The 14,368-nt window shown below is 43.9% G+C and overlaps 1 protein-coding gene across 1 annotated transcript; it reads left to right on the plus strand.

Moving 5' to 3' along the window:
* Positions 1-12,900, plus strand: Gsc (Goosecoid). The gene is made up of 3 exons (XM_064683519.1): positions 1-946; positions 1,650-2,026; positions 12,504-12,900. The coding sequence occupies exons 1-3, from the start codon at positions 202-204 to the stop codon at positions 12,819-12,821; spliced, it is 1,440 nt and encodes a 479-aa protein (XP_064539589.1). The 5' UTR covers positions 1-201; the 3' UTR covers positions 12,822-12,900.
* The last annotated feature ends 1,468 nt before the right edge of the window (positions 12,901-14,368 follow it).

Consider the following 14,368-nt stretch of genomic DNA (forward strand, 5'->3'; position numbering starts at 1 on the left):
ACTTCTTCTTCCCAGACAAGTTGTCAGGCAAAATCCGCCAAAATTCTGTCATCACTGTGGACCACGCCGTCGCAGCTAGCGGGAGGCGCCAGCAGCGACAGCAGCTCGGCCAAGGCCAAGTTCAAGATCACCGTTGTGAGCACGCCGAGCCCCTCGCCGGGCTCACCGCCACCCACGCCGCCGCCCAGCACACTCGGCCACATGGTCGAAACGAATTCCCCGCCGGCGGGCTACGTGCTCAAGCGCTGCGCCAGCGACCTCGGCGAGCATCAGCCGCAGCATCAGCAGCCGCCACGACAAATGCCACGCTCACGCTCGCCGGCCAATGCCAGCAATGCTGCCTATCACCTGACCACCGCCATGCTCCTCAACTCCCAGCAATGCGGCTATCTGGGCCAACGCTTACAGTCGGTGCTGCAGCAGCAGCAGCAGCAGCAGCAACAACAACAACAACAACAGCAGCAGCAGCAACAGCCGCAATCGCAGACGCCCTCCTCTGATGATGGCTCCCAGTCGGGCGTCACCATTCTGGACGAGGAGCGTCCGCGCGTCAGCGGACCCACTGCAGCCTCCGCTGCGGCCGCCTCGCTCTTCACCATTGACAGCATTTTGGGATCACGCAATGCTGCTGCAGCCGCTGCCGCAGCGGGCGCCGGCAACAACAGCAGCAATGCCCACAACAATATCAACAACAACAACAGCAGCAGCAACAACCACAACAACCACAACAACAACATTAGCATCAACGGCAGCCTGGGCTTGGGCCTGGTCAAACGCAACGCCGAGTCACCTGCCTCACCCAACTCCAATTCGAGTTCCAGCGCCGCCGCCAGCCCGATCCGACCGCAACGGGTTCCTGCCATGCTGCAGCATCCTGGACTGCATCTGGGCCATCTGGCGGCGGCGGCAGCGAGCGGTTTTGCCGCCTCCCCCTCGGATTTTCTAGGTGAGTGAGAACCACCCCACAGCAAAGTGGGTGGGCCAACAAACCCACCCACACATTTTCGCCCATTGCTGCGGCTTCTTCCGTTGAGCTGGCAAACACCTTAAGGTTATTGCCGTCAATCTGTTTTGGATCCTTGAACGGATTCAGGAATTTATTGAACCATTCCGTTGGCTCGGCTGAATGGCATTATTCATAATTAGGCATTGATCCGTAAAAGATGATTTCAAAATTCCGTTCCATTTTGCGGTGAGAGGATTTGCATTGTAAGTCCTTGTTGGATGTCGAAACGGATGTGTCCGTGTCCGGGGGGGGGGGGGGGGGGGGTTAGGGCAAACGTTGTCAGTCCTTTGGCTAAGGTCTTATGTTGATTCGAGCGTAGGATTCCATGACGGAATTTTATGCAAACGCTTGCGCCGGGCCTTCCACATGCGCCACATTCACATTCAAATTCAAAGTCCCGCCTGCCCGCCGCCTTGGCATGAATATTAAAACATCAACGGTTTTATTTTTTTGTAATTTTTTTGCGGGGCTCGGGGGCGGGGGTTACTGCAACTGGAAGCGCGCCCGTTCGCATGGCAACGTTTGCTGTTTCTGCTTTTTCAGCTTTGTTATGCGCATTTTAAAGGAATTTTCATTTCGCCTCTGATTGTTTTTCATATGAATTTCATCAGCTTTGCCTTCGCTTTTGTTTTGTCCTTTGCAGTGGCCTATCCCAATTTTTATCCCAATTATATGCACGCCGCGGCCGTTGCCCACGTCGCCGCCGCCCAGATGCAGGCGCACGTCAGTGGACACGGTGCCGCGGCTGCCGCTGCCGCTGGACTAACCGCTCATGGCCATCATCCGCATCATCCACACGCCCATCCGCATTCCCACCTGGCGCACCATGCCCAACATCATTTGGGCCTGGGCCATTTGGGTCATGGTCCGCCGCCGAAGCGTAAGCGTCGCCATCGCACCATCTTCACCGAGGAGCAGCTGGAGCAACTGGAGGCCACGTTCGATAAGACACACTATCCGGATGTGGTGCTGCGTGAACAGCTGGCTCTGAAGGTGGATCTCAAGGAGGAACGCGTGGAGGTAAGTTTTCTTTAAAATATTTATTGACGGGTTAAAGGGTTCGCGCGAAGACAGGCATATAAAACTGAGAAGGTAGCTGACAAGTGGAAGAACTATTACAGTCCAAGACTTTTAACAAGGTTAGCTTGGTTAACCGAAGAATATTTGAGTCTAAGAGTTTAAATAAGGTTAGCTTCTTAGTACAACTAGAATCTGTATAACCATTGAGAAACTATTGAAGAGTACAAGACTTTTCGCTTAGTTAAATGGGTGTTAAAGCGGAAGTTCAATCCGTACGGTTTTTACTTGTAATACAAGCATCTAGCTTCAGTTAATAAGAGACAAAATCTACAGTCCAATGGCCCTTAAATTAGGAGGAAGTAAAGCAACATTCCCAACAACTCATTAAGACCACAACCTTTTACTTAAGTCCAAATATGCCAAACACCTCATTAGACCAAAGCCTTTCAATTTGGCTACAAAGGAGTTAAGGCAACATTCTGATCAATGGGCAGGTTTTAAGGATGCAACCCTCTCAATTAAGTCACATTGGTTAAAGTTACATTTCCATCGATTTATCTTATAGGGCTTCGAGTCTTTCGATTGTATCACAGCCGGGTTAAGGCGTGAATCCACTCGTAAGCTAGTCGAATGCTAGTCCAACAATTCAATTACAAATGGGTTAAAGCGTGTATCCGATCTCCGGAATCGTAGTCCTTAATTTCACGCTCGTTTTAATGCTGCGCGCGAAACCAATTGAGTGCGCCCCTCTCCCTCTCCCTTCCCGCTGTCAGCCTCCACAGCTGAATCTCTGAGCAGACGCACTTTATGTGAACTTCTTGCTGTTTATTTAGTTGTCAGCGTTTAGCATTTGTTGGGTTTCCTTTGGCTGCTGCCCCTGCAAAACAATCGTCATGATTCACTTAATTTGAGTAATGGGCCACAGGCCTGGCCCTCAACTTTGAGGTTATGCCGTATCATTGCTAATGTAAACAAGAGCCAGCTATCTCAAAGCCTACCCCAGGCTGTGCTTACAACCCTCCACAGAGTCGAGTCGCAGACCGTGGCCGGGGCTCACATTAGGCAAATCAGCAACAAATCTCAATGCAAAACTGCTCCGAGCAGTGGTTGAGTTGGTGTCGGTGGTGGTGTTCGTGGTGGTTGTGGGGTGGTGGTTCGAGCCATTCAAAGTCCATTAGTGTTGGGCGAGCAAACAGAAATTCCGAGTGCGACAAACAAAAAAGTTGACAATTTAATTTGTAAGCAATTTATTGATGGCGCTGATAGCGACGCCTTTTCCACGGGTTCCTCTCGTTGTTGTTGTTGTTGTTCCTGTCAACTGATTAGCGGAAGGGTTTGGAGTTTGGTTGCGTAGCTTTTGGGCTTGCTGGGAAAGCGTCTTTGATAGGGATTACCAGCGCTTGTTGTTGCCGTTGTTGTCGCCGTGACAATATGCTGCCGGTCAATGTTTAATCTCGCCCAACCTACAACCCACCCTCCACCCACAGCACAGCACAGTGTGGAAGCACGCCAAGTGCGACAATGTTGACATTTGCGTGTGCATTAGACCCAAAACACCTACTAGGTAAAGGGAGTGCAAAGGGAGTTACTCTCTGCGATGTTTATGCTTGTGGCCCATGTTTGCCGTACAGCTTAAGATAACTAGCAGTTAAACTGAGTAACAAGCTGGTTGTTGTTGTTGTTGTTGTTGTTGTACGGCCGCGGGCCAAATTGTCGCCTTCGCCTAGGCGACAATTTAAACGCGCTGCGTTCTAAGCGGATTAAAATATGCGGACAAGGTTTGCATGCTCTGATTTGATTGAGTTTGAGCTGGGAAATGAGTTTTATTTATGGTGTTGCCTAATTGAAATGAAAAAAACTCTAAACTTGCTGCATCACAGTGTTTGGTAGGCCGGGTAGATGGCTGGCTGGCTGGCTGGCTGGCTTAATTAACATACAAGAAAGCGACTTGAAACTTGTCTCTGACAACAACAATAACAATTATGCCAAGCAGACAAATCCAAAATCTTGTGCACCGTCATCGTTCGTCATTGACTTAAGCAGCATAATCAACTTCAGCGGCATCTTCCCGAGCTCCCCTCGCGCACTGGCCTTCCCCCCTCCCCCCCCCCTTGCTGAGGTAAACTAAGCAGCAGCTGCCACTCGTCGGCCTGGCCAGCTACTGTTTAGCATATTTGCATGCCAAGTGCTCGGAGGACCACTTGAGCCCACTACGCCCATGTCCGCGTCCACGTCCACGTCCGCGTCCGGCAGAGACTACACAATCTCTCTCGAGGCGCTCGCTGTGGTTCGCCTCTCGTCTATGTCTATGTCTATGGCAATGCCATAAGTGGCAATAATTATTAAAAATCTTGCCTAAGACAACAGCATCAGCAACAACAGCAATCACCAAACACTAAAGAGTGATCCAGGCGAGTGTGCTTGAATCGGGGATACCCTGTAGCCAGACCGCTGCAATGAATGTGATGTTTCTTCCACAATTTATGTGTTTAATCTCAGATATTTATAAAGTTTTATAAAAGTTCCTTTTGCCCCCCTTTTGTATTTGGAAATGCGTTCTTGATAAACTTCGGTGCTTATAGTCCGATCTTTATGATATTTTCAAGGCATGCGAAAATGCGCATATATCTAGCTGAAAGGCTCTAAAATAAGTTGTTTTTTTTTTCAATTTGGTGAAATTATCTTGAGGAGAAAACATTCTTTATCCTTAACAAACCTTTCAAATAAATGATTTACATTTGGTAAGAATAGATTCCTCCACGAACCTGAATTTATATTGAAATTTTAATGTTAAATTCATTAAAAAATGCTCCTCGTGTTTTGGTTTAAGTTTTAAAACATTATTTGAATAAGGAATTCTGAAAACTTAGTGAAAGTGGATACAAAATAAATAAATATAGGTTTTCTAGGCAATTGCAATTTGAGTTCAAATTAGTATGGACTCTTAGCAAAAAAAAAGCGTATTTTCATTTGAGGAAAGCAGGGCAAAGTTTAAAAAATAATTGAACTTATACGGACAAATATATAAAATGTTGTGTTTTTAGCTTTAAAGATAATACTAAGGATGGACTTGGACAGACATGAAAGTTATTATAAATTTTGAAGTAAATATAATTAAAAGCAGCTCTTAAAGTTTCAGAATTCATTCAGATAGTCAGACATATCTCATGGTTGGCAATCAAGCCTGTATTTATTTGATAGGATCAGAGAAGTTAGCCTCTCTAGCAATTCCAATAATTACAGGGTATAACACGCACAAAATTCCAAATAGTATGCACAATTGGGTTGGCAACGCCATTTAAATGATCTGCTTATTTTGACTTCATCATTTACAATTATTATTTTTATTTAGACAGTCGAGTGGTTAACCATTCCGTCGCCGCTTCTCTCTGCTACTGCTACTGCTTCTTCTTCTTCTTCTTCTTCAACTGGTTGACGGGTAAAACAGTAGCCGCGCGAGAGAGTTGACCACACAGCCTCTCCAGCTCAATCTTGGCATTTGGTTTTGGCTTGGCTTATTTTGGTTTCGTTTGGTTTTTTATTTATTTATTTTTTTGTTCTCGTTGGTGCGTGCAAGTCAAATACGCCTAATCCCGCAGCTCAAGTGATTGAGGTGATTTCGTTTTCGGATTCCTGATTCCCAGCATCATCAACGGGAATGATGATGATCTTCATTATGCTCAAGCCTCGTAGACTCTCGTAGTCGTAGCCAAGTCAATAAACTCTTCAAGCACAGCGCAAATATTTATCTTTGTCGTCGCCAAGAAATTAGTAAGCATCTCAGTTCGCTCTCTCTCTCTCCCTCTCCCTCTCTCTCTTTCTCCGTTTCTCCCTTTCGCTGTCTCTTTTCAAATATTGTTGTTGGTTTTTGTCTACGCCGCACTCAAAAGGGTCTGGCAAAGAATGTGCGCACTCATTGGGCCATTGTGATCGGTTGTTGCCAGGATTTGCGCCCCAGCACAACAACAACAACAACCAACAGCAATCCTTGCCCCTTTTGCCGCTTTGATGTTGCACAATCAAGTGGCTCGGGATCTGGGCCACCTGCGGCGCGGCAATTAGGCAATCAATGCGTTGCCATTATTATTATTATAATGAATTTATTATTGCATTCTCGGTAGCAAAAATAAACACATTTATACGCCCACCCGTAAAAACACTTTAAGTACACTCAGAGAAAAAATCATAGATTTTGGCGTACTCAAAATCAAACTTAAATAATGTAGTTAATGTGAGTGGGACTTGTCTTTAAAACTGAAGTTTTTAAAAACCAGACTTAACTAAATACTTTTATCTAAAATAAGTTGGGTTTTAATTGAATTTTTTTTAGGTTTTAAGGCCTAATCCAAGCATCCTTTTCTTCATTTTTGACTTAGTTAGATAATTTAAAGATTAAAAGAGTTTCATATTAATTTTAAATATAATCAAGGCAGAAATGCATTAAAAACTTTAAGAACATCTGAATTCTTATGATTGAGAAAATCCCGAAATAGTTAGCGCCACTTTTTTTCCAAGTGTAGCGCTTCTGCTCAATCTCTTAGCGCAGCTTTTTTGTTTGTTTAGTGTTTGAATCAAATGAAATTAAAATGGCAATGAGCTGGAATCAGCAGATTTTCGTTAATTTCGAACAACAACAAAAAAAAATCAGACAACAACAATAACATTAAGCGCAAAGTGGCCTGCGGGCAGAGAGCGAAACACTAAACCACCACCCACCACCCACCGCACGCAGCGTTGCCACATTGTTGCACTGGCCGCAAAATCTCACACGACTCCCCGCTGCTGCTGCACGTTCTTCTTGCTGTTGTTGTTATAATTTTTCATAATTTTCCGTTATTCAAACACTTGAGAGCAATTTCGCTTTTGCAATTTTACGCCTGGCGTGTGTGTGTGTCGACAACGTTTAAGGGTCGCTCTCTTTCTCTGAATTCTCGCGGGACTTTTGCGGCGCAAAAGTGCGTTTGTGGCCCCAGGCACACAGAGGTGGGTGATGAGTGGTTGGCAGGGTGGGCGGGGGGTATTGGAGTGGATTTCTGTACATTCGCTTCCTGTTTGCTTTACAGTTTTGGCTGTCGAAGCGTGTAACCATAGACAAATATTGTGTGGAGCGAAAATTGGCCTCGAAGCTGCATAAATTTACACAAAAAGTGCTAAGCTTGAGCTTAGCAGGGTGCACGAATTGGTTGTTCGCGGGGGGTGGCTTGGGTTGGGTTGGACTGGTACAGGTGCACGTCGCTAAGCTTTTAAAAGGTCAGACCCAGCCGCCCTACCCCAGCCGGGTTTTGCGGCCAGCGATTAATCACAGCTAAAATGTTTTCTTTATCAAGTTTTTTTCGTCGGAATTTACATTATTTTACGGTTCTTATTTTTTGTTGCTTAGTGTAGCATAAGCTGACATTGCAATTCAAACGTAAACAAATTTTTCACTCACCCATGCAAAAATCGCGCCATCTCTGTCGCACGCGCTAGCTAAACATCAAATTACCGCAATTGTTGGCTTCTGTTTTGTTTTTGCCGGCTGCTTTGCTTTGCACGCGATCGAACTGCAAAAGAGAGTGGGGGAGAGAGCGTGAGTGGCGCTGCTTAAGCATACTTCTAGCATTTACAGTTCTTGTGCTTACCACTTTGCACTTGAAATTTATTTTATACACTGGCAGCATAATATAAACACATACGTTTACAACCTTAAGTAATTTCAACTTGTCGCAATTCACATTATTTTACGGTTCTTAGTTTTTGTTGTTTAGTGTAGCCTAAGCTGCGATCTGACATTATTGCAGCGAGCCTTATCGCTCAAACGTAAACGAATGTTTCACTCAGCCATGCAAAAATCGCGCCATCTCTGTCGTACGCGCTAGCTTAGCATCGATTACCGCAATTGTTGGCTTCTGTTTTGTCTTTACCGGCTGCTTTGCTTTGCATGCGATCGAAGTGCAAATGAGAGTGGGGAAGAGAGTGACTGGCGCTGCTTAAACACGCGTCTGGCATTTACAGTTATTGTTACCACTTTGCTTTTCAAATGCACCATATTATTTAATTGATTTATTATTTTATACACTGGCAGCGTAATGAACACACATACTTTTAGAAACTTAAGCAACTTGCAATAAGAACGCGTGCCAAATATCACCTGACTTCTGGGCAAGCTGTGAGAGCATTGATCCTGGCTTGTCTATTACGCCAAATTTATGCTTGTGATTTCAATTAAATGTGCTCTCTCTTACGCTCACTTAACACACACACATATATACGTATTTATATATACACTTGCAAGCAACTGTGGCTTGGCATTGTTTTAATTAATTAATTAATTCACACTTTATGTCTGGCTTCTGCTTGCCAAAATTAAACTGCATTGATATTTCGATTATTATCGATAACTAACATTGCCACACTAGACTGCATAGATAGTTCGATTATGATCGATAGCTAACATACTTTACAGCACTTATTAGGCGCTGTTAAAGAATTCCGATTGGCATGCAATTAACAGTGTGAGGCCGTACATGAATAACAATGCGAATAAGCTTGATATGTTAACAGAGATTTTACCGTATGTTTGTTCCGTGTTTCTGCTATTCATATTCCACGAATTTAAAGCGAACATCTTTGCAGTTCACTCAAGTGGACAGTTACTGGAAGAGAGGTTGCACTCCAGTGTTGCTTAGCTTAACAAAAATGTATAAGCCCAACTGCAATTGTGACGTCAATTTGACGCCTTTAATTAGTGCGTACCACATGCACGCAACCAGTTAAAGGCATTTCAAGCGTCAGCTGTGTTGCGTTATAAAACCAAACCGAAGCCAACTACAGCCAGGCTCCGGCACTGGCAAATGCGTAACGAGCAATTTTCACGGCTGCGCGAATTTTAATCCAACAACACGGAAACAGCAGCAACAAAAACAACAACAGCAACAACAACGACTGCCTCTGGTGGTGACGAACTTTCCAACCGACTTGCGCTGCCAATTTTCACTAATTAGAGCAACGAGCTCGTTGTGCACTCTGCAAAGGCAGCCGCCATTTTGTGTGCCCCCCAGGCTCCACCTATCCACACGGGAAGAGAGTGTGAGAGAGAGAGGGAGATAGACACACACACATGTGCCAATCAACTGGAGGGACAATTTTTCGACTTGACTTTTGCAGAGTTTTGCTTGGGTTTGTGCTACATTTTGCGAGGCTGCAAAAACATGAAAATTAGGCGCACAGCTGCGGCGATTAACGAAGCGCAAAGTTATCATAGCACAACGGCAATGTGACCATACAACACACACACATACATGTGCAGATGTGTTTATGCAGCTATGTGGCAACATTTGACGCTGGAGTGCACTTTGGTAATCCAGCATGGGCAGCACTGGTTAGCATTTTACGTTGCCAAAAATCAAACAATAACAGAAAATGGCACGTTTCAGTCGCTTGGCTGCCACACTGCTCCCCATTCGCCCCCAACCCCTCCCTCAACTCGGTGGCAACTCGTGTCTGGCCAAGCGGCGGCCATAAAGCGCTTTTGTAGTTAATTAAAAATCAACTGCCGTCGGTCTGTTTGTTCAATGGATTTCATGCACGCTACACCAATGCCGTACGCTGCCTGCCCAGCCCCCTCCCCCCCGTGCAGCGACCATCACTTCAGCACTGGCGCGGATTTCGACGTATCAGCGATTTATGCGCTTTTGCCTGAAAAATCTGTGGCAATATTTGCCAGACGCTGCCGCTACGTTCCGTTCCGTTTCGGTCGCAGTGCTGCCCATGCATGCCAAGTTGTCGCTTCCAGCGGCGGCCATTTTGTTGTGTTTGCGAGCCACTTTTTTTGGAGTCGTCGCCGTCGTTGCCGCCAGTCCCCCGATCGCACGACCGACTGCATCAATTTGCATGCGCGCATTTTCATTGATACACATGGGCAACGCTTGCACCGCAAACAACCCCCCTCCCTCCCCCTCTCCCCGTGCACCAATTGCCTTTTTTGGACTTGTGTTTATTTAATTTCTCAAATTTTCAGTGCGATTTTTCGGCAACTTTTGCCCGCGCTGCAAAAAACGCGCCCGCGGTTATTGCAAATGTTGTGCGTTAGTCAGATTTTAAACGGGCTGGCAGCCGCCCGCGCTGAGGGGCATGGTCAAGCGACCGCACACACACACACACACAAACCCACACACACATATGACTTATATGTACAAATATAGCCAAAACCCGCCCGTTGTTGGCCGTAGAAATTACGGGATTAGGTTTTTTGCCCGCAAACTCACATACGAGCCGCAGTCCGCCCCGTTCCCCTCCGGCTCGCTGTCCCGGCGGATTAGAGTTCAATGCGTCGGACAGCCGGCTGGCTAACAGTTTAATTAAAATATGAAACTTTTATAAGCATCGGCGACAACAGCAACAACCGCAAGCCGAAAAAAATGGTGGCATTTTTTATTTTTTTGGTTATTAAAACTGTTTCACAGGCAATTTTATATATATTTTGTAGAATTAAGCGGCTGACTAAATTCATGACTAATAATGGCATATACCCTATAATTAATGGGTGTATGGGTTGGTTATATGTATGATTATATAACAAAAGAAAAACTTAATTAGTTTGCGAGAATCTTAGATGTCGTGGCCTTAATATTAGCAGCATCTCATATACCAAGTTTTTTGCAAAATTCTTTCTGCATTCAATAATTATATTAACCCAATTTCATAATTATTCCTAACAACATTGAAGTACAGGGTATTCCCCCGTTGTGCAACGTGGTTTTTTTCTATTGATGTGTTTGCTGTTTTGAGATTTTTAAAAAACGCATCAAAATGCCAGCAGATTATTTCTATGCGTGTTGTTTTAATAACTTAAGCTCATAAAATTATGAAAATAAATAGAGAAACACACACACACACACTCATGCACCTGCATAGCTGTAGGCAATTTTGTAAATGTAATTATTTGAAATCAAAAATTCATTAGTTTTTGGCAAAATTACATTTTTGTCAAAGGGGCAAATGCATTCTGACAGCTGCAGCGAGGCGTGACCATGCCCACTGTTGCCAGTGCTGCCCAAAAACTTCAAAGAGCATGCAAATTGGGCTGGCGTTGCCAGCTGAACGCAAAGCTCAAAGGTTGCCAGGGAGCCGCCATTTTGCCATTTTGCTGCTGCTGCTGCCATCCTAAGCAAATAAGCCAGGCAATGCCAGACCCGCACCCACACACCCTTCCCCCCCCCTCACCATCCACAACCAACGCCCCCCCTCAACGCTTCTCTTTAACAGCTGCACAAATTTACACAAATTAATACAAATTGCTACAAAACTTAAATGAGCTTGAGCTGAGTTGAGTTCCGTTATCTGGCTGGGGCTGGTCAGCCGCTCTGCTTATGAGTTTAGCGCATTTTCCAACACTGCACTGCAGTGCACTTGGCTTGGCTAGCCCGCGTGTCATTGGCCCAGCCAGCTGCTGTCTGCCGTTATTTTCACTGTTATTTCAACAAATTCAGTCGATTTGCTGCATAAACATTGTTTGTTGGGGCGCGCGGTCGGCAGTTGGGGGCGTGGCACTGAGCAAACTTTTACCGACAATGATAACAATTGAAGGGGGGGAAGGGGGAGAATTCAACTACACAAATTCGTGCTAATTTTTTTGTAATTAAACTTATTTTTTCTGTGCAACAGTTGCAACAACAATTTGAGTATTTATTTAACAAACAATAATAAAACTGCGCCGAGGGTTGAAAATTTTTGCCACTGCAATTGGCATTGGGATTGGGCGAGGCTGTTCGGTTTATTTGGCTCCACCCCGTTGCCAATGAGACAACAACAACAATAGGAACAACATGAAACTCCTGCCCAAAATGACAAGAGATACGCGTAGCAGATGCTGCCCTAAGAGAGAGAGAGAGAGAGGGAGGGCCTCTTACCCCCATACAACACCCCCAACCCCCGCCCCATTTTAAGCAGAGCAAATTAACCCCTAATTCAGTTGACTGAAGCTTTTGTTTTAATTAACTAAGTAGCCAAGGGTTGGCCCGGACGACCCCAACAACAGAGAATGGGTGTGGCCTGCGCCTAATTAAAAAACCCAAAATATACAATTCTAGAGCAACAGGGAAAACGGGGCAAACAAGAACTCTGTTTGGTTTTTTTTTGCTTCACATTAATTACAGTTACAATCAGCTAACTAATTAGGCAGCTAAACTGGCAGCAGAGCGAAGGGTGGGAGGGGGGGGGGGGTGTTACGGCCAGGCTGGGGCTGTTGTCAGGCAACGGACTTGGCGCAGATAAATCAAATAATAAAAGGGCAGCCATACAAAAAATCGCAGAAGAAAAAACATTAAAATATTTACAGTCGAGAGCGGGGCAAAAAAACAGAAAACAAGAAAACGCGCGGGGGGCATAATGGAAAATATAATTTGAAAAACGGATGAAAGTGTTTTTGAAGCCATATCAAAGGTTGCCTTGACTAAATCAAGATTTTAACACACCCTCTTATCCCCTCTTATCGCAGGTCTGGTTCAAGAATCGTCGGGCCAAGTGGCGCAAACAGAAGCGCGAGGAACAGGAGCGACTGCGTAAGCTGCAGGAGGAGCAGTGTGGCAGCACCACCAGCAACGGCAACAACAGCAGCAACAACAACAACAACAACAACAACAGCAGCTCTGGCAGCTCCAACAACAACATTAGCAACAACAATGGCAGCACTGGCACACCAACAGCTGGCAACGCCGGCATCAAATGCGACTATGCGCCGCAGCTGGTGCACATCAAAAGCGATCCGAATCATTACAGCGATGCGGACGAATCCTCCGATCTGGAGGTGGCCTAAGCCCCAAGCAGGATCAATAAAATATATATGTAAATATTTGCGGCGGCGCTTCAATTTTGTTTTGTATATAAATAAGAGAAGTTAAAGGAACAAAAACTGTTATTATTTTAAGTTGTTAAGACTTTAAGAGGCAGCTACAAAAGCTGCACAGAATTAGCCAAATGTACAGTCTACTAAATGTATGTGCGTGTATCTGTGTATGTGTGTGTGTGTGTGTGTGTGTGCGTGTGCGTGTGTGCATGTGATTTTTTATCTAGTTGTCTTGTGTCCCATTGCCCAAAAGTAAAGCGCATATTAGTTGTAAGTGTAAACAAATCGATAACCGATCACCGATAACGATAACAGCATAAATAATGTAATGTTAAATTTAAATTATTAAACCACACTTAAAACAAAACAAAAACAAAAAACAAAAAAACAACACACAAAGTAATTATAATAATAAAAACCAAGCCAAAAGAAATCGAGCAAAAATATAAAGAACAAAATCAAGCTTTTATTTCGCTGCCAAAGTTTCTAAACAGCCGAAGAAGACCCTGCGCGCCTTATTCACACCTGGCTAGGGACAGACAGGTAATACGAGCAGTTCCCCAAAAAGTTCCAGCCAAGATGCAAATTGAGACCAAAAGCGCAAAGGCCAAGGGCCAACAGAGCTGAATGGGCGCACTTGCGGGCGCTCCTTGTCATGCTAAAGGCCAAAATCAATTTACGGGCCAACTCGCAGTTGATTCAGATTCAGATATCTATATACATAAACTTATATACAGATGCACAGCTATAGCTAAAGCTATGCAGCAGCAAAACGCGGAGGCGGGGCCAGCCCCAAGGCAAGCGCAGTTAAGGGAGCTACACTCGAACAAAAAATGCCAAACATGTTGTACTCGAAGCATCAAATTCCAGTTACTGTCTAAGTAATTCCTATTTTAGGAATTGTTATGATCCCGAATGTTTTCAACTATAATTCTTATATAAAGATATCAAGACTTTGATGCCACAAAATTCCAAATACGAGACTAAAATAAAGTTCTCAAGCTAACAAATATTGTATTTATATTGAGCACATATTGGTTCATGTTTTAGGCAAGCATTTTCTTCTTCCTATCTATTTAATTTGAAATGCACAAATTCTTCCTTTTTTGGTTTTTCCTTTCTTTCCCATTTAATTGAAGTATTTTATTTGCAAAGTACACAATTTGTGACTAACACAGGCAATTTTTAATTTATTTAATTTAATTTCATTTGTTTTATTTGTCTTTTATTTATTTAAGTTTAAAAGAAAACTCTGTCTTTTTTTTTATTTTATATTTTATTTTTTCGTTTTTATTTTACTATTAATTAGCTTTCTTTTGTTTTATTTTTTTCTTTAATTTTAATATGTTAGCATATAATTTTCATGTCATTTTATGGCTTACGCAATTATATTTTCTATCTATTTATTTGACTTTTAAAGCACAACTCTTTCTTTTTCTTGATTTAATTTGTATTTTCTATCTAGTTTTCTTTCTTATTTTTTTTTTTAATTTACATTTTTATTTAGTTTAAATATC

This window comes from Drosophila montana, unplaced genomic scaffold (assembly GCF_035044405.1).
Source record: "Drosophila montana isolate Dmon_TW-CO22-7 unplaced genomic scaffold, ASM3504440v1 contig_2626_1, whole genome shotgun sequence".
In the NCBI taxonomy this organism is placed as follows: Eukaryota; Metazoa; Arthropoda; class Insecta; order Diptera; family Drosophilidae; genus Drosophila; species Drosophila montana.

Coding starts and splice junctions, on each gene's coding strand:
- Gsc (XM_064683519.1), top strand. CDS start 202: ATGGTCGAAACGAATTCCCCGCCGGCGGGCTACGTGCTCAAGCGCTGC. Junction 947..1,649: donor CTCCCCCTCGGATTTTCTAG/GTGAGTGAGAAC, acceptor TGTCCTTTGCAG/TGGCCTATCCCAATTTTTAT. Junction 2,027..12,503: donor TCAAGGAGGAACGCGTGGAG/GTAAGTTTTCTT, acceptor CTCTTATCGCAG/GTCTGGTTCAAGAATCGTCG.